Source organism: Trichomycterus rosablanca, chromosome 14, assembly GCF_030014385.1.
Source record: "Trichomycterus rosablanca isolate fTriRos1 chromosome 14, fTriRos1.hap1, whole genome shotgun sequence".
NCBI classification, from domain to species: domain Eukaryota; kingdom Metazoa; phylum Chordata; class Actinopteri; order Siluriformes; family Trichomycteridae; genus Trichomycterus; species Trichomycterus rosablanca.
Genome location: NC_086001.1, coordinates 26,250,673 through 26,276,193, shown reverse-complemented (window position 1 = coordinate 26,276,193; position 25,521 = coordinate 26,250,673). Strand labels below are relative to the sequence as shown.

General features: G+C 38.2%; 1 protein-coding gene and 7 non-coding genes across 8 annotated transcripts; all 8 read left to right on the top strand.

Moving 5' to 3' along the window:
- Nucleotides 1–1,611: 1,611 nt before the first annotated feature.
- trnai-aau (transfer RNA isoleucine (anticodon AAU)) lies at nucleotides 1,612–1,685 on the top strand. Its single transcript has one exon. It is a non-coding gene; the product is annotated as a tRNA-Ile (tRNA).
- Nucleotides 1,686–9,951: 8,266 nt separating this feature from the next.
- LOC134326252 (uncharacterized) lies at nucleotides 9,952–14,369 on the top strand. Its single transcript, XM_063008423.1, has 4 exons — nucleotides 9,952–10,956; nucleotides 11,180–11,332; nucleotides 11,832–11,921; nucleotides 13,052–14,369. The coding sequence occupies exons 1-4, from the start codon at nucleotides 9,952–9,954 to the stop codon at nucleotides 13,358–13,360; spliced, it is 1,557 nt and encodes a 518-aa protein (XP_062864493.1). The 3' UTR covers nucleotides 13,361–14,369.
- A 2,059-nt stretch (nucleotides 14,370–16,428) lies between these two features.
- Nucleotides 16,429–16,500, top strand: trnaa-ugc (transfer RNA alanine (anticodon UGC)). Its single transcript has one exon. It is a non-coding gene; the product is annotated as a tRNA-Ala (tRNA).
- A 262-nt stretch (nucleotides 16,501–16,762) lies between these two features.
- trnaa-ugc (transfer RNA alanine (anticodon UGC)) lies at nucleotides 16,763–16,834 on the top strand. Its single transcript has one exon. It is a non-coding gene; the product is annotated as a tRNA-Ala (tRNA).
- Nucleotides 16,835–16,915: 81 nt separating this feature from the next.
- trnat-ugu (transfer RNA threonine (anticodon UGU)) lies at nucleotides 16,916–16,987 on the top strand. Its single transcript has one exon. It is a non-coding gene; the product is annotated as a tRNA-Thr (tRNA).
- A 2,203-nt stretch (nucleotides 16,988–19,190) lies between these two features.
- trnaa-ugc (transfer RNA alanine (anticodon UGC)) lies at nucleotides 19,191–19,262 on the top strand. Its single transcript has one exon. It is a non-coding gene; the product is annotated as a tRNA-Ala (tRNA).
- A 95-nt stretch (nucleotides 19,263–19,357) lies between these two features.
- Nucleotides 19,358–19,429, top strand: trnaa-ugc (transfer RNA alanine (anticodon UGC)). Its single transcript has one exon. It is a non-coding gene; the product is annotated as a tRNA-Ala (tRNA).
- A 1,017-nt stretch (nucleotides 19,430–20,446) lies between these two features.
- On the top strand, nucleotides 20,447–20,518 carry trnat-ugu (transfer RNA threonine (anticodon UGU)). Its single transcript has one exon. It is a non-coding gene; the product is annotated as a tRNA-Thr (tRNA).
- Nucleotides 20,519–25,521: the final 5,003 nt, after the last annotated feature.

Sequence of the window (25,521 nt, the reverse complement as noted above, 5' to 3'; positions counted from 1 at the left end):
TCTTCTGCCATCTTTAATTCTGGCTTTATTTCACCTAATGAACGTGGCATGATCTTTATAAATGCTTACAATCAATTTTATCAATGGCAAAAATAAATAAATAAATAAAAAGAGAACTGCTGTGTAATTTAGTGAATTCTTGCACTGCACATGGCAGAAGACTAAAAGAAATTTAGAGCGTGTAGAATAAAAGTATTAGGAAAGTATGAGGTTAAAAGCATCAGCTTTTATTTATTCTTAAAAGAAAAATACATGAACCTCAGTCATCTCACATGAAGATCTGTTCTGCCCTACCATTGATCACTGGCCTGTTAGCTCAGTTGTTTAGAGCGTGGTGCTAATAATGATAAGGTCACGGGTTCGATCCCTGTGCAGGCCACACCACTTTTTGGACTTAAACTAACAAACAAGTGATCCTTCTCTAACTAGCAGGTCCTATTAACCTGGGCTTCAAACGTTGTCTCTGACAAGTGTGAGATCTTTTTACTGCCCCTCTCATTCAAGTCAGAAACATGCCATTATTTTAATTTGCCAAACTTAATTGCCCTTCTGTAAACCCATGTATACGGTCTAATGGAGATGCTGTGCACGTGTCTCTGTGGCGCATTCAGTTAGCGCGTTCGGCTGTTAACCGAAAGGTTGGTGGTTTGAGCCCACCCAAGAACGAGTGCCTTTTATTGCCCAGTCATGCCTGTTGATCAAACGGATATGAGAAACAACAACAATGTGTAGTCCAACAGAATAGTGGAAATAAGTAACTGAAAAACATTCAGTAAACAACAGTCCTACAAGCACAAATATCCTCCTGATAAGTCACCGGAGACCGGCTGTACAAAGTGGAAAAACGTTCTTTTGGTTTTAGTAGATGTTAAATGAAAATATTCAACATAGGGCTTGAATTCCCGACTCTGAGATTAAGAGTCTCATCCTCCACCAACTGAGCTAGCCGGGCTTAAGCAGCACGTTGATTCACTAACATCACGACCAGATAAAGAACTAATTCACAGTTTACAAACAAACACAATTACGAATAAGCAACAGAAACAGACACAGACTTACTGTCACTTTTAAACTACTACACAATTACTGAACCAGCTCCATTATGCTTTAAACCTCAGTGTATATTATCTGGAAACAGATGCTCTTCATATAGAAATATACTTTACATTTGCTTGATGGTAATAACTCTTAGTGAAGTCTTAATGAACAATTAAAACATCAATTCAGGTTGTTTTTAGTTTAATTGGGAAAAAATTAGCACAACTTCCTAAAACCCAGAATCTACACATACAAATTACATTCATTCCACAAAGTTCACAAAATGCATGATTTTATGAGTGAAAACTGGACGTTTGGAGCCCCTCTGGTGTGCAGGCTGGTACTGTGTATCAGCACTACTTACTGTGTGCAGGACCTGAGTCGTATCTGCTCCAGTCACTGGTTGGCGGCATTTAGCTCAGTCAAGAACTTTAAGAAATATATAGTTTAGATAGTTCACACATATAAGAACCCACAAAACCTCTTAGATGTGTATTATTAAAGTCTGTTTCAGCTGCTTAAATGGGGTTAGTGTAGAATTATGTACAAAGATCTACAATGAATAGATGAGTTGGCTGGTTAGCTCAATTGGTTAGAGCGTGGTGCTAATAACGCCAAGGTCGCGGGTTCGATCCCCGTACGGGCCACACTCACTTTTGGACTTAAACTAACAAACAAGTGATCCTTCTCTAACTATCAGGTTCTATTGACCTGGGCTTCAAACGTTGTCTCTGACAAGTGTGAGATCTTTTTACTGCCCCTCCCAGGAAAAAATGCACTGTGAAGTTTTACAGTAAAACTGTTAAGTTTACAGTTAAACCATAATAGTTCATAGTTCTACTGTCATTTTTACAGTTTCACCATGAGTACAACTGTGAACTCTCATGTTACCATGAAGTTCATGGCCACCTCTTCCGGTGTTTAATAATATTGACTGTGAAGTTTACAGTTCAACTGTAAACATGATATTGTTGAATTGTAAAATTCAGTCAACTTACAGTTTACAGTTCAACTAAGAATAGTTTATAGTCACTTCTTCTAATGTTTGATGTTTACAGTAATTTACAGTTTAACTATGATCATATAGGTAAATGACAAGATACAAATATCAAGACAATAATAATGTATATAATATTTATGTATTATTTAAAGTAGGTATGTGAATGAAGGGTGTAAATGTATGTGTGTGGGGGTAAGTTCATTACATGACATGAAAAACATGTCAAAAAGAATACAGCACAGATTTACATATTTATAATATTACAAAAATACAAATAACCTCATGCAGACAGGACAAATATTACATTACATCAATATTACATCAGACAGATGACTTTATAACCTTTTATTCTGCCTGTTCTGCACAAACCTCTCTTCTACACACATCATGTCAGACATCATGTCAGTCTGGACATCTGGGCATGCGCACATGCGCACTTGATTTGAGACCGTTATTTCAACCAAGCGTCTCGAGCTTCGCGTCAGGTGAACCGCGGAAATACAAATTTAGTTTCAGTTTCAGTGATTTAATTCTCAGAAACGAGTCTGTTAAAGTCCGCGCTGTGTATCTGCTTAAAGATAAAGTTCCTGCTACATGTGTTATTGAGTCAGAACTTATTAAAGAACAAGAATCTGACGACGGAAAATCTCATCAACGGTTAAACTGTTTATCTGGAAAGTGAGAAATGGATAAAAAGACGTTGGTGAAGCGGCGCGCGCTAAACCCTGAAGTTCGATGGTAAGTCATTAACTTAAACAGTTTATAATAATACACAATAATATCTTTACTATGCCTGAAATGTTATTAAAAATAAGTGGCCATTTTAGAAAGCCGAAAATAACACAGGTGTCAGAATTATGTCTTCAAATGAGTTACTTGGGACGTTACTAAACCATTAGTATAAACAGTCTGTTATCTGACGGTAGTTGATTGTGCTCTTTTTAAATGCGTAGTAATACTTGTAACAATTGGTACAATTACTTAGTTTATAGTGTTGTTACAGTGCTAAACTGCACTATAATAAACCTATCACTTTTTATCATTCTAAGTGTACAGATAATATAAATGCTTTTAATATTTCCTACAAGACAATTCACCTTTTATGTCTTATTTATACACGTCTTAATTAAAAGTGAACGTTAACCTGCAAGTTGCTCCTAAAATAGTGGAGGTCCAGCATTTTCTTTGGAATGATGGGTGATATGTGTGCTTTAAATTATTGCTGTGAAACTGGGGCAGTTGATCAAAGTTTATATGATTTATTCAGGAAATGTCTATTAACACACATTTCAGGTTTTCCTACTCTTTCCCTACTCCCTATAAAACTTGGGCACCACCTAAGCCCAAGCCCAGTGACCACACCACGTAAGCCCACCAACAACCCAGGGAAAACCCTGCATTTGTGCCACTGTGTTTAAGCTATTGTAGCATTCTGTTAACTACAGATTTTAAATAAGCAATAGAACACGAGAGGGAGTGTGTTATCGTGAATAACATCACGGCTGTGATTCGGTCGCAGGCACGAGCCGAAGGCGAGTGTGCAAAACAGTAACAGGGTGGACAGTAACAGGAGGGACATTTTATGCTAAAGTTAGCATTACTGCTCATGTGATATACAGCAGGCTAGTTCATGGCGACCACAGACAAAGATTTTTAACCTGTTAATTAACCATATTTTTAAAATACAAAAATGTATAACTTTCCATTATAAATTAGCATAACAGAGTGGACATGTTATGCTTTACCGCATCAGTAAACCTTTCTAAAACATTGAAAAAAGAATGAATAAAGTATGATGCCTACTCTGTTTTTTTTGTGGATGATTTCCCTCCAAAAATGTATGCTACTTCCTGGTAGTCATGTGACTAGATTAAGAGTCAGGGGGCATGTCCAGACAAATTTTCCATCACAGTAACAGGGGGGACAGTTGACTCAGGGACATAACTTATTTTAAAGACTTTAAATATTAAAAATGAATTAATAACAAAATATAACATTTGGTGAGAGATATTATAAATAAGGCTATACAACAATAATGAAAAATGTATAATTTGTTTGATTTTTATTACTTAAATTTGTAAATGAATTTGAGAAAACATGATTGGGGACATGGCAGTTAAGCCTACTTGCACTAAAATCAGAGTGTTTTTTTTTTAATTAAATAATCCTGGGAACACTTCATTGTTTTCTATGGTGGAGGGGGGTTAATCATGCACTGAAAAAAAGGAGACTAGCCATGTCTTGGATTTATGTAAGCATTTTGAGTGTATTTAACACAACTGCCTCATGTTTAAACAGACATGTAATTTTATTGTGTAAAAACTAAATAACACGCAGAGAGAGTACATGAATTTGTTCATATCATGTTCGACTGAAGTGAATCAATAACGTATCAATGTTAAATCTCACGATACTGCACAGGATTTTGTTTCGCGCCCTCAACGTAACAAGGAGAAGAAATGGTTGGAGTTGGTCGGAGTGCTCATTCCTACTTTGTTCAGTAAGTCTTGATTTTCTGGATGAATATTATCAAAATCGCAGTCAAATGTAGTTAATTGTTTTGAGAATCACTATGTAACGTTAAATACTTGTCGTGAGCCTGTTTGCCAGCGCTGTTTTTTATCTGCTTCATACTAGCGCTGCTTCATTTGAAGTTGTTCTGTGTGAATATGTTTGCCAACTGACTGTTCAGTTGTGTATTAACTGCATGGTGTCAGTGAGATTTGGCCATCAAAGAGCCTCGGCTAAGGACATCGGCAGCCTTAAGCTAGCATTAAATTAGCTTACCACCCCAACCCATTTTTTCCCCCTGTTTTGCTGCAGATTGAGAGGCAAACACAACTGCGTATTCACCTGGAGTCAGCTCGACCGTTTGCTCAAGTTTTTGTGGTAAGAACAGTACTTGCTGTTTAAGTTACCATATTTTAACTACTATGTACAACACTGATTGTTTAAACAAAGTGCAGCGTGTGCGCGCTCACTAGTGATGGGCATTTCGGCTCTTTTCGGAGAGTCGGTTCTTTTGGCTCGGCTCTCTTAAAAGAGTCGGCTCTTTCGGCTCCCAACTGGCTCCTTTCACTTTTTTTGTATCTTAAATCAGTTTATTACCAAATTATGTGTACAATTAATTACTATTGTAAAAACACAGTATAAATGTTTATTATTATTATTAATATGAATTTATTTATATACTCAACATGGAACAGATTGCAGGTTTTCGATTTGAAATTTTAATTTTGCACAGTCTAAACTCTGCCTTTGATCTAAACTTTACTACGCTTTCTGTCACTTATTTTCTTCACCAGCTTTAATTTATCTATTTATTGCGCAAACTTCTCTCGCTCTCAGTGTGTGTGTGTGTGTGTGTGTGTGTGTGTGTGTGTGTGTGTGTGTGTGCGCGCGCGCCTCCCCTCCCCTTCAGTTCAGATACAGACGCACACATCGGCTTCACTTCAAAGAGCCGACTCTTAGAGCCGGATCATTCGCGACCGACTCATTACTAACGCTCACACTGCCTAATTAATCCACTTTTGAAATTTAAAATCTGCCATATCTTTTTATATTGTCAGAAAGGTGATTAATGCAACTAGTTTATCTGACGTGGTGTAGTCTACTTCAGTAAAACATTTTCTGTTTCTGATATTTTGCTCCAAGAGTGTACAGTTACAAAAGATTTAAAAAATGACCAATACAGTGCACTTAAGCACTATTAAATATTTCTAAGTATAACTATTATTTATTTAACCCTTTGGAGTCAGTAAAGTCCTAGTCAGATAATGTTTTAGACAACTTGTGAACATTTTTTAAAGATTATTTTTACTGTTAGCTTTACAATCTGTTTATGTTTAAAATGAGCTTTAAGTGGATTTTTTAAAACTCTATCTTCAGTGTTGGATTAAATTTTCATAAGATGGCACAAGTTGTCTGAAAGTTTATCATGTAAGAGGACCTTAAGTGGTTTAAGCCTGTCCCACATTTGGTTAGCCATTTTACAGTTTGTGACTTGCTGGTCATAAGTAATTCTAGGAAATCCTTTTTAGACTTTGTTTCTTTCTCTTGTTCTTCCGCTTGTTTTCTATGATGATTCAAAAATGCATTCTCGACATATCAAACTCTATTGTCCTCACTAGATATTGATCCTTTTTTTGTTTCCACTTTTTCAGTGAATGGTGTGTGAGTGTTCCAGTGACAGAGTTAATGTGGCAATGCAAGGCCTGCCCATTAGTTTTACCAAGTAGGTCACAAATTCTGAGGCATTATCGAGTGAGACATAGGCATCACGGAAATAACAGTCGTATTCCATGTGTACATGCAAGCTGCCCATGTAGTTTTAAAACATGGAATGCCCTGTTAATTCATTTGAATAGATGTCATGTTATTAAAACTACCCCATGTCAGTCAAGGGGATGTACATTTAGCTGCCATTTGTGTCCATGTAAGGATCTGAGAGGGATTATTGGACCCACATTAATGCACATTTAAAAAAAAATGAGGTTGTAACTTGTATGTTGGTGGATTGCAACTTTAAAACCAACATCTTAGGCTCATTTAAATCCCACAAAAGCAGGAAACATAGGTCTTATTCACTAGACGATTTTAAACCAGGAATAGTAGTATCAGCCACAGCTGCTCACCCTGAATCTCCTTCCAATTCTTTTGATGATGACATTGGTGAGGATGCTCAGCCAGGTACCAGTGCTGAGGTTCCAAATGATCTCCCAGATGTAATTGAGCACAGTTTGGCAGCAGCTTTGTTAAAATTAGAACATTTTTCTAATGTATCAAGCAAAGCAATCAGTGATTTTTTGGTAGAACTAAACCACTTAACTGACAATCTCTCAAAATCTTATGTAGAAGGTGTTCTAGTGAACATTTTTCAGAAGCACAAGCTCCAAGTTGACAGAGCTGTAATAGAAGAAATAATTTCTTCTCTTTGCTCAGCAAGTCCTCTAAATAAGGCCATTGAAAAGGGTGGGCCATTGAGTTCTGCCTATCAACGTAAACAATATTACAAGGCAAAATTTAACATTGTAGAACCAGTTCAATATATTCTGGATGCAAAAGAGAACAAGACTTTTCAGTATATTTCCATCCTTGAGTCCCTGCATGTGCTGCTGAGTAGGAAAGATATTGTTGACAAGATAGTTAATAATCACGAAATAGAAAGGAAAACGGAGAGTGGAAACGAAACTTTGTACAGGTCTTATAAGGATGGTCAGCATTGTAAGGAAAATGGCTTGTTTTCAGAGAAAGACCTAAGTCTGTCCATAACTTTGTATGCTGATGACTTTGAGGTCTGTAACCCTTTGGGCACCTCTCGCAAAACTCACAAACTTTGTGCTGTGTATTGGGTACTCAATAACCTACCCCCTGGGTCTCAATCAAGTTTGTCCTCAATTTTCCTGGCCATTTTGTGCAAAACAAACAATGTAAAGTCATTTGGCTATGAAAAGGTTTTAGAGCCCCTACTACGTGACCTGAGATCTTTAGAAGTTGATGGAATTTTTGTCACACAACTGAACAAATCATTGAAGGGTGCAGTGCAGACTATTGTTGCTGATAATTTAGGAGCACATGGAATAGCAGGCTTTGTGGAAAACTTTACAGGCCCCTTCATTTGTCGTTTTTGTACAGCACAAAGTGCAGACATTCAATCACATGAGGTTAGGTCAGGGATTTTCAGTCTCAGAAAAAAAGAAACACATGAAACCCATGTCAAAACAGCCCTAGATAGCGGCAGTAGCGTTTTTGGAGTTAAAAGAGCTTGTCCTTTTACTAAAGCGCTTTCTTATTTTCATGTACTCAGTGGTTACCCTCCTGACATTGCTCATGATCTTTTTGAAGGCATTGTGCCGGTTGAAATATCACATTGCCTCACATTACTCATATCCAAGAAGTACATCACTTTGGATGATCTAAACAGTTCTATTTTGCATTTCCCATACAAGGGGACAGACAAAACAAATAAGCCTCATCCTTTGCCACAAAACCTTTCAGGCAGGAAATCCATAGGGGGCAATGCACATGAAAATTGGTGCTTATTAAGATTGCTCCCATTTTTGATTGGCCCCAAGATTCCTGAACATGAGCCAGCATGGCAGATCCTACTGGATCTAAAACACATTGCTGAGCTAGTGGTTGCCCCAGTTCACAGTGATGAGTCTATTGCTTTCCTTGAGAGCAAAGTTTCAGATCACAGACAAAGATATCAAGAGGTGTTTCCAAACAACAAATTGCTGCCCAAACATCACTACATAGAACATTACTCGCAGCTAATTAAGCTTTTTGGACCTCTTGTGGGACTTTGGACCATGAGGTTTGAGGCAAAGCACAGTTTTTTTTTTTTTAATTGTGAAACACAGCAGTTGCTTTAAAAATGTGCCTTTTTCTCTGGCTGTGAAGCACCAGTTTATGATTGGTTACCACCTGTCATCTCCAAATATTGATAAACCAGTGCTAGAAGTGTCAGATGCATCCACTGTTCCATTGGAGCTTTTGAAGGAAGAGTTAGCACAAGCTTTTAAACAGAGAAATCCTTATGCATCTGAAATAAACCTAGCAAAAAATGTTTGGAGCAAGGGAATACAATACAGAACAGGTATGATCGTGGCACATGGTTCTTTTGGTGGCTTGCCTGAATTTGGAGAAATCCATCAAATATGCATTTTGCAGCAGAGACTATTTTTTGTGTTAAAACTGCTGTGTGGATGGTATTGTGAGCATTATGGAGCTTTTCAGCTGACTCCATGTCCGGTGCGAGAACTTGCTGTTGTTGAAGTCTCTGAACTAGTTGATGAGTATCCACTGGCTGCCTATGTAGTTGGAGGCGTGCGAATGGTGACCTTAAAGAGATCGATCTGTGTCTTTAGGTAAGCTAATGTAAGTGTCCTCAGGTGCATACAGTGTTTAAAAGGACGTCCGGGGTTCTTTCAGATAAACAATTTCAGCTATAGCTATTAACTAGTTTAAAAAAATCTGGAATTTAATTTGATTTGAATTTACCATTGTTTTTTGTTTAGGCATAGCTGTTGGCTCTTTGTGCTCCTCTTTTGCTTCTTCTCTCCTACTTTTTTGCTCCTCCCCTCTCAGCTCATTCACCTTTCATCATCTTCCTCTTTTTTTGCTTATCCCATTTTTCTGTCCCTCTATCTCTTTCCTCATCAACCTCCTGTTTTTTCTGGTTTGTTCCATCTGTTCTTGCCTCTCTTCCCATTTAAATCTCCTCAGTTTTCATCCTTTTTTTTTTTTGGCTTGTCTCTGCTTAACTCTTCTTCGCACCCTTTCCTCTCATCTATTTCCTCCTCTACAGATAAGATATGAACATTACTTTTCTATATGATCACTTAAGATTTGTTTCAAAGTATTACTCAAATAAATAGAAAATTTATGGAAATGTTATTGAAATTTTTGAAAAATTATCACATGGAAACCCTGGACAGTACTCCTTTTCAATTCTGTTTTGAGCCTGGAGAGCACTTCCTCTGGTATTGTCCTGTGCTCCCCTAAACCTCTGAATAACCCACAGGGATACGTTTGGTTTTTTTTTTGTTTTGTTTTTGTTTTGTTTTTTTATGAAATGGGCAACATCTAGCACCCATGGGGTGATGAAAAAGTGTTAACAGTGATCTAAAAAAACTATAACAAGAAAAATTGCTGTCTCTGCTGTCATACACTAATGTGCATGGAAACCCTGGACACACTACGTGGTGTTTTGGTTCATGTTACTAACTAACCTAACTTCCTTTACACTTACTGTCTTTTTCTCTTTCTTTAGTATTATGTTGTAAAATTATTTAATGTATTAGTGTTGTAACAGTACAAGGAAAGATTTGGTGATTAAGAAAGCCACTTGTTTTGAAACAGATTCTAATTACATTTTCTTATTCTTTCAGAGCATAAAGTGAAGTGGGACCATGACAGCTCAGGCCATTTTCAGAGTTATCCTTGGACCAGACAGTAGTCAGAGGGTCATGATTTCTGCTGGTTTGCCTTCAACTGTTGCTGAACTGGAGACTGAAATAAAGACTCAATGTAAAATAGTGGAACCCTTCCGGCTGCAATTTATGGACACGCTTTTTGGCAATGAGTTTGTGAACTTAACTTCAATGGAAGAAATACAAGACAAAGCAACAATCAAAGTTATATACACATTCTACCAACCTCATGATCCAGGTGAAGACAGTTTATCTATTGCTTCAGGCAGCGCTCCTGATGACACCTCATACAGTTCTGGTGATAGCACCATCATTCTTTCATCTTCAGAGTCAACATCATCATCACGGTCTTGTTGGCCAGATTTGTTCTGCGTTCCCCGTTTCACGTACGATGCTGAAATTAAGCTAGAGAAGGCCCATGTAGCTTTCAAAGAAAATGGGATGCTGTTGATTCCTGATCCAAAGTTAAAGTCTGACATATTAGAGGGCTTGATCCAGGAGATAGTTAAGCACACAGTTTATCTTACAGACAGTAAGTTTGACCAAGTTGCAGAGGCACTCATCCTGAGACACCCATGTTTAAAAGAAAAAGGCTCACCCAGTGGCTATGCAGGATGGAAAATGAGCCTCAAATACAAGTTGTCAAACTATCGCACACATCTTCGAAAAGTAGGGTGTCCCGAAGTATGTGTGAATTCTTTAAAACATAAACCAGCTGAGAAATGCTCCCCTGCTTTTGATGTTAAAAGACCAAAGAGGGGTGAAGTGGATTACTGCCCCTCTTTTCCTCTTGGAGAAAGTGAACAGTCCCTTGAGGAGATGAGGGTTGAACTCCTGTCAGATGTGAAGAAGCGCAACAACAGAGAGACAATTAAAAAGAAAATGGATGCAACATTTGCATTGAGGAGACAAGAAATTGTCTATGATGATCCCATGATCAGTGATGTACAAGAGAGATGGTCAGCTCTTTTTTATGCAGCAGAGGTAATAAAAAAAAATATGCCTTGACTAGCTGTCATAAATGCATTAATGTTTAAAGGTAATGGTTGACTTTATTAGTTTGTGTTTCAAAATATTCCCATTTCAAAGCCCAGATGACCAACCATTCATGATGCATGCCATAATATGGCAGATGTTGTTTTTAATGTTTGAAATGTCTCTTGAAATCTTTTGACTGTCATTTAATAATAATTTCATGTTGTTTCAGATAAATGCGGAATTCAAGCGCATCACAACAATGCCTCTACAATCAAGATTTCTGTCGCAGCTTGACTTTCTTTCTGAAAGTCTGCTGAGAGTGTTTGCAAAGCGATCGGGTGAGCCGGGCAAAAAGCTGAAAAACATAGCTGCCACAATGACGGTAAGAACTTTCAACTTCTTCCATCCCATAAAGTACATATGCATTGCATTTGTTTAGTGAAAGATTGGTATACTGTATCCATTGCATTGCTTACTTGGTGTGTGATTACTGGTAATCTAATCCACCTGCAGTTATAAATAAAGTAGATTGAGTGAGTGATGGAAGGGAGGGACTGAGTTATGAAGGGAGGGTAGGAGGGGGTGAATGGTGGAGGGAGGGAGTGAGGGATGGATTTTTGATTTCACTGAAATAACCCTTTCATTTTTATTTTGCATTCACTGTTCCACTGTGAGACATTTATCTTTTTTATATCATCAGGACATTATAAAAAGTCCAGTCCATAATGGTCAGGTCAAATGTACAGTTTTTATATTTTGTAGATGTTAGTGTCATATGATGACTGGTTAGAAAAGTCAAAGTTTTTGTCTTTTGATCACCTTATTTTGTGCTACTGAAAATTTGAGTTCACATCTCTATTTTCTTTGTTGTAATTCTTAAGGATGACACTGATGTTCGAAGGGAGTCCCTCATCAAAGGACTCTGCATCTATCTGAATGAGAGTCCTGATGTCTTGGTGCAGGAGTACATGGTGAGTGTTTTGAGTAGATTTTGGCTATACAACATTGTAAAACCATGCATTCAGTTATTTCTGTGATTATATTGGGCTGTTAAGGCCCTCTTTATTAATTTGGGAAAGTAATTCTAGTAATTCCAAAGTAATTCCAGTGCTGAGATTAAAACAATAAGTGAAACTTGTCACATTAGATTTTCAAACCTACCAATTTTTCTCCATATCCCCCTATTGATAAATGGAGGATTTTTCACTTTCATTGCATTGAATTCATCAGTCCAAAAATAAGGCTTTAATTAGCCTTAAAATGTCTTAAATCAGTCTTTCAGAGGTCTTAATGTTAACACTTTATAAGTAGGATGATTGTAATTTGTCTCAAATATTAAAATAATTGGTAAATTTTATTTTTTAAATAGTTTACAGAATTCCTCTCACAGCCAGTTTTATGTTTAAATAAACATTTGGCTAAAATTGTCGTTTTTCATATTTGTGCTTATTGTGAATTTGGTCTTAAATTTAATTTAAAGGGGCATTAGAGAGGTCTTAAAGTCTTAATTTTAACTTGTATTAAGCAATAGGAACCCTGTATGAAAGTGAATAACCACCCATTTTGATCCCTTTGAAGAAAATTACGCCATCTTCCCATACTGGGCTGACTTGTCTGACAAGGGTATAACTGGGACTGAGATATGGCCCTGGAGTATATCAAGTCCAGGTTAATGATCAAAATCATCCAGGAACATAAAAACAACTTCCAAAAAAGTGTGAAGTTAATGTTAACATTAGTTTTTGCTTGAATGTTCATTGCCCAAACAGTACCAGACTTGTACCATCCAAATTGAGAGTCTAAAAGAAAATCTTAAATCATTTTATTGGCTTAGTCTGGCTTCTGGTGGGCTAATATCTTTCAAACAAAAACGAATATAAATCTTCAAGGTTCCTCTTCATTTGAGATTAAATAAATGTCAGGGTTTTTTTTCTTTCGTAGAAATGGACCATGAATATCATGGTCCATTGGAAGGGCTGTCTTTGGCTACAGCCATCGACTGTTCTGCTAACATGGGTTTAAGTAAATGGTAAGGAATTGCTGCATTCTAAAGAGATCAGTGTAAAAAGGAATCTTAAAAAAATGTTTTATCTTTAAACAGGACATGGCTGAGGCTGCTACACTGAGTGCAATTGAAAAAACTACAGTGGGCATCTACGTCACCAGAGAGACGCCAGGCAGTGACTCTTCTGATGTTGGCATCATCATTGAAGGTGTTGTGGTTCTTCAGGACCTTGATAACGTGGCCCTTGCAGTAGCCATGTTGTTTGGACTTTTTTACTCCTTGAACATGAGATACCCATCACAACTACGCTTCACTTTTGAGGTGATTCAAAAGTTGGTAATGGAGTTGAATGCAACTCAGCTCTCAAGAAAAGCTCAAAACTTGAAAACAAAACTGCTCCTGTAAGAAAAACTCACTGTTGTGTACATGATGTGGTAAGCTCCAGGTGAGAGGACATTTAAATCTCACACTTGCTCTCCGTTTTGGAGGTTGAATTTTCCGATGAACAATCAGCAAATCCGAGTTCACTGATTAATGTGCCATAAAAGTACATTTTTTTTAGTTGTTTACATTTGAAAAACACTACCTCCTTGCTGTAAAATGCCTCAAACGTTTTATATTTGTTGGAACAAAACTGCTCCTGTTAGGAAAATTTGCTCTTTTGTACGTGATGTGGTCAGCTCTAGGTGAGAGTACTTCTAAGTCTCAAACTTGCTCTCCTATGTTTTGGAGGTTGAATTTTTATTTGTTTTTCCAAGGTGAATAACCAACTAAGCACAGCAAATCAGAGTTCATTGTTAGGAACTTATATTAAAGTATGAAAGACATTAAAATCTCACATTTACAGTACTCTCCTACTTTTTGGAGGTAAAATTTTCAGGGTTAACAATCAGCAACCCAAAACAAAAAACTGTTCAATGAGTTCACTGTTCAGATTTTATAAATATATATATATATATTTGTTTATCTTGTGTTTAGATTTAATGATAAAGAACACTTGTTATAAAACAGAGTTTTATTACATTGTCTTATTCTGTTTCACATGTGATTTGATCAGCTCCAGGTGAGAGTTGTAAGTCTTAAACTTGCTCTCCTATGTTTTGGAGGTTCAATCAGAGTTCATTGTTAGGAACTTGTATTAAAGTTTATAACTCTGTAACTGCCATGTTGATGGGGCCATTCCTCCCCCTGCCTCCTTTTTACCCTTTTTGTACAAGTTTTCTGATAGGCAGCACTTTTATATTTCAGTTTATATTTTTCTTTAAAAATGAGCTCTAAGAGCTGTAGAGTTTGGCAGTCTAGTCCCATCAGGACCATGTGAAATGACATGTTTGGTTAAATTCAATTGGAGTAAAGAGTTTTGAACTTATGTCACAATATTGTTGCCATTTTTGACCGTGTATTTCTGTTTATAAATAAAGGTGTTGACATGCAACTGCTAATTTTTATTATTAACAGAGATAAAATGGGTAATAATTGTTTAAGAAAGTTATCAGGGTGTTCCTAGTAGTGTTTATTGTGTAGTAATAGTTTATTTGAATGTTAATGGCTACTAATGTCTGCATTTTAAATCAGTCCAGTAATTGCACTAATTTGTTTACAGTTGTAATATTTTTATTTAATCTAGACAATAGGGGCCTTAAGCAGAGGGATTGTGTTGTTTTTCCAAGATGGTTGCCTAAAAGAAAATGTCTAACTTCTGTGCTGTGACTGAGTCAAAACACTGTAAAACAGAAATTACTTCTTAACTGTTGATTTATATCTCAGTGGAGCAGTAATGTTAGTTCAATTCTTTACCTATGGTCACTGCAGTGAAAATAGACATTTTGTTTTGAAAGATTACTAAGAGTTACTGGCAACCATCTTTGAAGAGAACAATACAATCTGTTGTAAGACCTCTATTTGTAAAATTTAGTATTTGACACTTGAATATAATATCAGCATTTAAAATGAAGATAACATGTAGTATTTACGTGACCGGTAGTATTTAAGTAAAAGTTATCGAATAGGGTTGGAATAAAGTGAGAAAATTGCACCGGATTAAAGTGTTCTAGGAGCTCAAATCACTTCATCATAACATGTTTCAATCACACGTTATCAACACAAAATATACATGTTTATTAAATGTGAAAAACTTGTGATAATTTAACTTAATTGTTTAAGTTGCTGCTGAAGCAAAACAAATGTGTGCAACCAATGTCCACTATTGAATTAAGTAAATCCAACAAGTTCTTTTTTTCAGTGTAGGGCGAATGGTTGAAAGCACTGAAAAGAATTAGCAGAAGCACAGAAGTTGTTCTTTTTTCCCGTCACCTTTATTTTTGGCCACAACAATCAAAATATTTACAAGCGCGCTATGAAAAAAAAAAATAGAAAACTCAACCTCTACCACCAGAGGAAACAGACTTGTGACTGCAAAGTCACTTAAGTCACATTCATTGATGTTTACAAGTCACATTCATTGATGTTTACAAGTCACAGGCCTAGCATAGCTTCTAGCCCTTCTCCAGAAAAAAGAACCCCTTACCCCTTTTCCAGAGCTGTATTTAAACAGGTAGCTCCTCCCCTGGATCATACCATACCTCATACAGGTAAAGACAAAATATATAACAAAATAAATATGTAGTTCACAGAGCATCAAATATGGCAAAATGTTATGAGTTACAAACAATACTCAAAACCATTCAGTAACAACATTTCCAATATATACAGCATATGCTTATCTAACATTTCTTCTCTTTTACAGGTTCTTCACCCCTCCCCTTCTACAGAGGATGGACTCACCCAGGTAAGTAAAGTTAAGGAGTTTTCCAATAGTACTCTTTTAGGACCCCACTGGTGAGTGTGAGCAGTGCCAGAATACAACAGGTGAGTGTTTACACTACAGTTCATGTTGGTAATGTGTCAGGGTACCTTACATCATTACACACTGACAGAGGAAACATTCATGGTGCTGAGGAACATGCACGTCTTTAACCCTTTAATGATCTCAACAAGAACTCAACTTTCAAAATTTTATGGATGATCTTTCAGCTGCTGCTTCAGGTTGACACATAAGTTAGAAATGGTGTTTTCTTAAAGTAAGAATACCAATGTTTTTTACGTTTAACACACGCCAATCAGGGAGTAGTTACAGCCCAAAAAAGATTATTTAAATACAGCTTATTTTACCCAGCTATTTAGATTATACTAATGGTTGAGCAGATCATTAAAGGGTTAAAAGTGCTACACGTTTAGTTAAACTTGCTTGAGTTTTGCTTTTAAATTAATTCTGCCAAAATTCAATTGTTTTAGGTTATTATGTATTATGTATATAGTATCTACAGTATAACTTGAATGTACTACCCATATTTTAAAAGGTGACTTTTAATTCTATCTAAGTAAATTTCTGGAAAGATACTTGTACTTTTACTCAAGTATGGCCTTCAGGTACTTTATACACCACGGGAGGTTTACCCTTGGAAGCACAAGTCGTGGATGTAGCTCAGTGGTAGAGCGCATGCTTTGCATGTATGAGGTCCTGGGTTCAATCCCCAGCATCTCCATTCCGAAGCTTTTAATTAGGGACCATGTCTTGCCTGGAGATCTTATTCTCTACAATAGAGCTATAGAGCCACAGCAATCCTGCTGTGTCAGAAAAGGGGATGTAGCTCAGTGGTAGAGCGTGTGTTTCGCATGTGTGAGGTCCTGCGTTCAAGCCCCAGCATCTCCATTCAAAAGTTTTTAATTAGGGACCATGTCTTGCCTGTCTGTCTTATTCTCTACAATAGCGCTATCGAGCCACAGCAATTTTGCCTTGTTGCAAAAGGGGTTGTAGCTCAGTGGTAGAGCGCATGCTTTGCATGTATGAGGTCCAGGGTTCAATCCCCTGCATCTCCAGTAGCTTGTTGTTTCACTCTGCTAGAAAAAAGCTTCAAGTGTGCTTCTGAAGCCTGTAACTTTCTGCCAACTACCTGGAGAGGTGCGATGGCCAAGTGGTAAGGCGTCGGTCTTGTAAACCGAAGATCACGGGTTCAGTTCCCGTTCGTGCTTTTAACGTGCATGTTCTCATTTTAAAACATTACCAATATGCTCTAGTTCACATTCCCCCTAGGCTAATTTGAGAAACACAACTCCTTTCCTATTTTCCCTTGCAGGTCTTATTTACCACATTAATGCTGTGCTTCCACACCAGCACATTTCCTCTACATAGGGATGGCAGCTTAGAGGTACTGCATGTCGTGCCTGTATGAGCTCCAGAGTGTCACAATCCCTTGAAATATCCAGGTACTTAGTCAGACTCAATCACAAGCTTGTTTTAAATTTCACCCAGCTGACTGAGCAAAGGTACAGGAGTTAGATGAGTTTTGGATTGGACTTTCTATTGGCTTGCATGACATGATGGAGCTTGTTAACCGAGTGTTTAATGTCTTTTGGAGCCAACCGGTTCAGAGAGCCAGTTCTTAACCGCTACCACAGAAGACTATGCAAGTGTGCTGTTAAATCTGCAATCCCTCACTTGACAGAGGCTAGAGATTCCTGCTCCTGGTTTTGCTTCTCTTTTTGCAAAGACTCTCGTACCTGTTGGAGGTTTACAGTGGTGTATAGTAACTAAGTAATAATACTTCGTTGCAGTACTTAAGTAGTTTTTGGAGTATCTGTACTTTACTGGAGTATAAAAAAATTCGGCAACTTTCACTTTTACTCCACTACATTTCCTAAAGAAATTGTGTACTTTTACTCCGATACATTTGCTGTATGCGAATTCGTTACTCGTTACTACAAAATAAAACTACAAGAATTTTTTTAACTAAACAATGTGAGATGTGTGACAGACTGCAGCAGGTTTGGCGAATCTGCGCTTGTAAATTACATCAGCGCTTAAACACATTAATGCCCAGATGCAAACGTTTTGTAAAAGCGCATCGTTCACTCAAAGATACGAAATAATCGCCATTTCAGAATCTCCCCGTCTAACACACTGATGTAAGTTAGGAATGATTAACAAAGTAAAGCCACAGCACCATTGTTTTTATTATTATTATTATTATTAGCATTAACATTGTTCAGAAATCTAGCTACCGATTACATTCGAACCACAAATAAAACGTTTCACTACATTAGTTTGTAATTAATTCAGTGCAGACATGATGTCCCATCATTTTTAAAAACTCACCTACAGACAAATATTTCCTCAGATAACTTCTGTATTACACTGACAGAGGAAACATTCATGGTGCTGAGGAACATGCAGCACGTCTTTAACCCTTTAATGCTCTCAACAAGAACTCAACTTTCAAAATTTTATGGATGATTTTTCAGCTGCTGCTTCAGGTTGACACATAAGTTAGAAATGGGGTTTTCTTAAAGTAAGAATACCAATGTTTTTTACGTTTAACACACGCCAATCAGGGAGTAGATAAAGCCCAAAAAAGATTATTTAAATACAGCTTATTATACCCAGCTATTTAGATTATACTAATGGTTGAGCAGATCATTAAAGGGTTAAAAGTGCCACACGTTTAGTTAAACTTGCTTGAGTTTTGCTTTTAAATTAATTCTGCCAAAATTCAGTTGTTTTAGGTTATTGGGATATATATAGTATCTATAACTTGAATGTACTACCCAAATCAAAAAAATAATGGAACAGTATAGAAAATGCAAATAAAATAGATGCAGTGTTTTTTACATTTACATCGACTCTTATTCCATCTTTTATGAACCCAAAATATTTCATGTTTTGTCTGGTCAACTTCATTCTTAACATACACATACATGCATTTTAAGCTACAACACATTCTAAAAAAAGTTGGAACAGGGCAATTTAGTCCTCATAATAAGGTTAAAAAACAACTAAATAATGACGTGATTTCAAATAGGTGATGTGAACAGCTGATTATAATCACGAATTGGCACAGATCATGTTCAGATGGAAGGAAGAAAAAAGCTTGTTAAGGTGGTTTACAGGCTTAAAAGAACAATCTTATATTTTTCTAAATGACCGCTTCAGTTTATACTAACAGCATTTACTTTTACTTCTACTTTTAATACTTAAGTACATTTAATATCAAATTACTTTTAATACTTAAGTACATTAAACATCAGATACTTTTAGACTTTTACTCAAGTAATATTTTAAAAGGTGACTTTTACTTCTATCTAAGTAAATTTCTGGTAAGATACTTGTACTTTTACTCAAGTATGGCCTTCAGGTACTTTATACACCACTGGAGGTTTACCCTTGGAAGCACAAGTTGGGGAGGTAGCTCAGTGGTAGAGTGCATGCTTTGCATGTATGAGGTCCTGGGTTCAATCCCCAGCATCTCTATTCAGAAGCTTTTAATTAGGGACCATGTCTTGCCTGTCGGGCTTATTCTCTACAATAGAGCTATAGAGCCACAGCAATCCTGCCGTGTCAGAAAAGGGGATGTAGCTCAGTGGTAGAGCGCATGCTTTGCATGTATGAGGTCCAGGGTTCAATCCCCTGCATCTCCAGCTTGTTGTTTCACTCACTTGAAACAAATTCAAGTTTGCTTCCACACCCGATAGCTTTAAGAATTAGCACTTTTAAGCACACATTCCAGTGTTTACTCGTGCACAGGGACATTTTTCAGTGTGTGACCTTTCTTTGCTGTGCTGCCATGGCCTTGGGCTAAGGCGTCGCTCTAGGAAACCAAAGCTCACGGCTCATTCCCAGAGTGTGTCTTATTCGTGCTTTGTTTTTAAAGTCACAGACAAAACGCTCCTTGAAACAAACACTTGGCCGTTAAAGACCCAATCACAAGTGTTTTCTTTTGTAAACTTCACCTGGCTAAAAAGATCAACGGCTATAGGACAGCACAAGAGAACTTACCTAACACATCAAAGCTGTAATTCCACAGCAGCATCTTACTGCTACACAGGGATTGTAGCTTAGATTAAACCGTTCAAATATCCGGGTAGTTGTTCCAGACCCATTCACAAATCAGTTTTAATCTTTACCTAACTAATTGGGCAAAAGGGCCAGGGGTTTGGTGATTTTTGGCCAGCCTTTCCATTTGCTTTATTGACACAGTGCAGCTTGTTAACTGAGTGTTTAATGTGTTTTGGAGCCAACTGGCTTGCAGAGCTAATTCTTAACAGCTACCACAGATTACTCTGCAAGTGTGCCTTTAAATTTTCAATCCCCTGCCTGCTAGAGGCTGAACATACCTGGTCATGGGTCTCTTTTAGTTTTTGCAAAGAGTCCTGTACCTGCATTGATGCCTGTTCCGGGGGAATGTAGCTCAGTGTTAGAGAGCATGCTTCGCATGCATGAGGCCCACGGTTCAATCCCCTGCATCTCCAGTAGCTTGTTGTTTCACTCTGCTAGAAAAAAGCTTCAAGTGTGCTTCTGAAGCCGATGGCTTTAAGAACGGTCACTATCAAGCTGGCATTCTGCTTGTTGCTCTTGAACTTTAAGAATGTGCTCAGCTTCCAGTTGTTACTTTTGCACAAATTTTTTTTTTCAACTTTCTGCCAACTACCTGGAGAGGCGCGATGGCCAAGTGGTAAGGCGTCGGTCTTGTAAACCGAAGATCACGGGTTCAATCCCCGTTCGTGCCTTTAACTTGCATGCTCTCGTTTTAAAACATGACCAAGTGTGCTGTTAAATCTGCAATCCCTCACTTGACAGAGGCTAGAGATTCCTGCTCCTGGTTCTGCTTCTCTTTTTGCAAAGACTCTCATACCTGTTGGAGGTTTACCCTAGGAAACACAAGTCAAGGATGTAGCTCAGTGGGAGAGCGTGTGCTTTGCATGTGTGAGGTCCTGGGTTCAAGCCCAGCATCTCCATTTAGTAGCTTTTAATTAGGGACCATGTCTTGCCTGGCGGTCTTATTCTCTACAATAGCGCTATCGAGCCACAGCAATCCTGCCATGTCACAAAAGGAAATGTAACTCAGTGGTAGAGAGCATGCTTTGCATGTATGAGGTCCAGGGTTCAATCCCCTGCATCCATTTGTTACTTTTGCACAGGGACATTTTTCAGTGTGTGACCTTTCTTTGCTTTGCTACCACTGCCATGGGCTAAGGCGTCGCTCTCGGAAACCAAATCTCACAGCTCATTCCCAGAGTGTGTCTTATTCGTGCTTTGTTTTTAAAGTCACAGACAAAATGCTCCTTGAAACAAACACTTGGCCGTTAAAGACCCAATCACAAGTTTTTTCTTTTGTAAACCTCACCTGGCTAAAAAAAACAACGGCTATAGGACAGCACAAGAGAACTAAATACATCAAAGCTGTAATTCCACAGCAGCATTTTACTGCTACACAGGGATTGTAGCTTGGATTAAGCCGTTTAAATATCTGGGTAGTTGTTTCAGACCCTGTTAGAACATCAAGTTCTTTTGAAGAAAATCTTGCTGCTCAGATCTTCTACTCCAGTGTCGTTTACTGAATATGAGAAAACAAGCCTTTGAATTCTTAAGTGTACACTGGGAGAGACTTAAACACACACACACTTATAATAAGTCTTCCAATTTATTAGGTATATGAAGCAGGCTTATATAGTCTGTGTCTGCATGAGAAATGTGAGCCTATGCCTAAACTTAGTTGAATTTTAATGGTGAGATAGCCCGAAGCTAAGTTAATGGTTAGGGAGCTGGGATTAGAGAACACACAAAAAACCTATATAAATAGGTGTTATGGTTAACTATTGCTGGGATGTGTAACTCTGTTGCAACACAGAGGTCAAAGGAGAAGGACAAATGTCAAAAGTTTATGAACACTTTTTTATTCTATCTATCAGTTCCCCTTTTTCAGGCCCAAAAGGCCTGATCTAAATAATAAAATTGTTTCTGGGCCTGGGAATGAGATTCATAACAGAGTTTTGGATACAGTGTAGAAGGCAGGGTCCAAATAGGAGAATACACAGTATGATTAGCAGAATGGGTATGAAGGAGGAAAAAATCCAAGGACCCGAGCCTCCAAATAGATTAGTGAACCATTTATACCAAGAGTCATCAGCAAGGACTGGAACAGAAATAGAGTCCTTCATATGTGTAATAATATCGAAAACATTTTGATGATAATCAGGCACTTAAAAACAACATGAGGAATTCAGGACTTTACATACACCTCCTTTCTCTGCAAGGAGTAAATCTAGGGCCAATCTATTTTGTAGAATAGCTTGCCTAAGGGAGCTCATTTCTTCATTAATTAGGGTAAGGGCCTGCTCTGTCTGGTTAGCAAGAGTGAGGACCTGTCATGCCACAGCATTAATTTTGCGCACTGTCCAGGTGATACCTATATTTGGAAAGATTGATAGGACTATCCTTTCACCTGGAGTTGTTCAAGGATCAGTGAGGCGGTAACCATTGAAACCTGAAGGCATGCTTTCTGTCGAACGTTTAACTTTATGGGGTATATGGGGTATAACTTTAATAGCACGGTATACAGAGACCCCTGGCATCACCACAGCAGGGGTGCACCATCCATGCCATAAATGCCAGACAATACCTTTGTGAGTCCTTGTGGGGAGCCGTAAGTGGGCATTAGTTCCACAAACCCACATGGCAGTGGAGATTCTAAAGGCTGGGGGAACCTCTACAATAGGAGCTCCAGTTATCTTGCCTGAAGCATTAGTTACCCAGGCCCACCTAAGGACCTAAGATTGTAACATTCACTGCACATAAAGTGTGGCCTATAAGGCGACGTCTATATTTTGTGCCATTTATAGTAACTATGCCAGGTTGAGCACACAGGCACACTGATCCTTACATGAAAAAGCCCAGTAAAAGTATCAGGGGTGAATGGATTAGTGAAATCACTTAGAGTATTACTAAAAATAAAAAGTCAGTATTAAATAAAGCATTATTTAGGTTTAGCAGAAACAAGACCTCTGGAGGTACCAAACAAGTGTGGGACTGTGACTGATATTGTCTTAGAAAGGAAGAGTTTAAAGGAACAGCTTCCCAATCTTGGGAAAGAGCGTGACAAACAAGGCATGAGGTATTAACGTGAGTATTCACTGAGGCTGTGAATCCTGTCAAAACCCCTGTCCGCGTCACAGCAAGCACGGTAGTAGGCGGCCCAAAAGCAGCTTCTCCAACCTTCCTAGGATTTAGAGACTTCACTAAAACTAAATCACCATGTTGATATGGGTGTGTTGGGTTATCTGATGGAATAGGCAGAGAGACAGAAACTTTAGTATGTATATTAGACAATTTTTCAACTAACGCTGCAGCATAGTCAGCATATGCAAGTCATCTGCAGAGAAAAGTTTGTTAGTTCCCTTTACCAACAGACAAGGAAATGGTTTGCCAAAGATGACCTTGAATGGAGAGAGTTTAGTGGTTGAACTTGGCGTCATTCTGATTTCTAGCTAACACAGCAGGTAACAAATCAACCCAATTCTTACCTGTCTCTAACATGGCCTTAGTTAATCTTTCTTTAATAGTCCGGTTCATTCTTTCTACCATTCCAGATGATTGAGGATAATAAGGAATGTGAAAATGCCAATTGACCTGCAGGTATTTACATAACTTCTGAGTAACCCTAGAAGTAAATGGAGTACCCTGGTCACTGTCAATACATATAGGAAGTCCATATCTAGGAAAGATTTCCTGTGTCAATATTTTCACCACAGTCTCAGCCTTTTCTGTAGCAGTGGGAAAGGCTTCAACCCATTTGGAAAATCTATCCACAATGACAAGTAAATACTTAAACTGTCCACAAGATGGCATGTGTGTAAAGTCAATTTGCAAGTGTGTAAAAGGCTGCTCTGGTAAAGGTAAAGAATCACATTTTACAACATATAAAATGTTGACTTCATCAAAAAGAATCGATTCCTTCAGCTTCTAACAGCTCATTGCTGAGTACTATCAACTTAGTGAATCGACTCTTTCGAGTCTATTCCTGTCGTTCGACTTAAAGAACCAGATTAAAGAATCGACTCATTTAATTCATTTGAACGCGCAGACTCACTCGGTCTCCCGCTGTGCGCTTCTCAAACTGAACTGCACATGAGAAAGAAATCTATGTAGAGATCTCAAATAACATGAACCTGAAGGTATGAACTTAAACTGTAGAAAAGAAAAACAAGCCAGTAGCAGCAGTGAGCACATTAAACCATTTACAGAAGGGTCATTAAGTTTGGCAAATTGAAATAATGGCATGTTTCTGATTTGAATGAGAGGGGCAGTAAAAAGATCTCACACTTGTCAGAGACAACGTTTGAAGCCCAGGTCAATAGAACCTGCTAGTTAGAGAAGGTTCACTTGTTTGTTAGTTTAAGTACAAAAGTGGGTGTGGCCCGTACGGGGATCGAACCGCGACCTTGGCGTTATTAGCACCACGCTCTAACCAACTGAGCTAACCGGCCATTTCATTTAGTCACTTTTAATCTTTGTACATAATTCAACACTAACTCCATTCAAGCAGCTGAAACTGACTTTCTTAATACACATCTAAGAGGTTTTGTGGGTTCTTATACAGTGGGGTCAAAAAGTATTTAGTCAGCCACTGATTGTGCAGGTTCTCCTACTTAGAAAGATGAGAGAGGTCTGTAATTTTCATCATAGGTACACTTCAACTATGAGAGACAAAATGAGAAAAAAAATACTAGAAATCACATTGTAGGATTTTTAAAGAATTTATTTGTAAATTATGGTGGAAAATAAGTATTTGGTCACCCACAAACAAGCAAGATTTCTGGCTCTCACAGACCTGTAACTTCTTCTTTAAGAAGCTCTTCTGTCCTCCACTCGTTACCTGTATTAATGGCACCTGTTTGACCTCGTTATCTGTATAAAAGACACCTGTCCACAGCCTCAAACAGTCAGACTCCAAACTCAACCATGGCCAAGACCAAAGAGCTGTCGAAGGACACCAGGAAGAAAATTGTAGACCTGCACCAGGCTGGAAAGAGTAAATCTACAATAGGCAAGCAGGTTGGTGTGAATAAATCAACTGTGGGAGCAACTGTAAGAAAATGGAAGACATACAAGACCATTGATAATCTCCCTTGGGGTCAAGATCTCATCCCGTGGGGTCAAAATGATCATGAGAACGGTGAGCAAAAATCCCAGAACTACACGGAGGGACCTGATGAATGACCTGCAGAGAGTTGGGACCAAAGTAACAAAGGCTACCATCAGTAACACACTACGCCGAGAGGGACTCAAATCCTGCAGTGCCAGGCGTGTCCCCCTGCTTAAGCCAGTACATGTCCAGGCCCATCTGAAGTTTGCCAGAGAGCATATGGATGATCCAGAAGAGGATTGGGAGAATATCATGTGGTCAGATGAAACCAAAATGGAACTTTTTGGTAAAAACTCAACTCGTCGTGTTTGGAGGAAGAAGAAAAACCCAAGAACACCATACCTACTGTGAAGCATGGGGGTGGAAACATCATGCTTTGGGGCTGTTTTTCTGCAAAGGGGACAGGACGACTGATCCGTGTTAAGGGAAGAATGAACGGGGCCATGTATCGTGAGATTTTAAGCCAAAACCTCCTTCCATCAGTGAGAGCATTGAAGATGGAACGTGGCTAGGTCTTCCAGCATGACAATGATCCCAAACACACCGCTCGGGCAACGAAGGAGTGGCTCCGTAAAAAGCAATTTATGT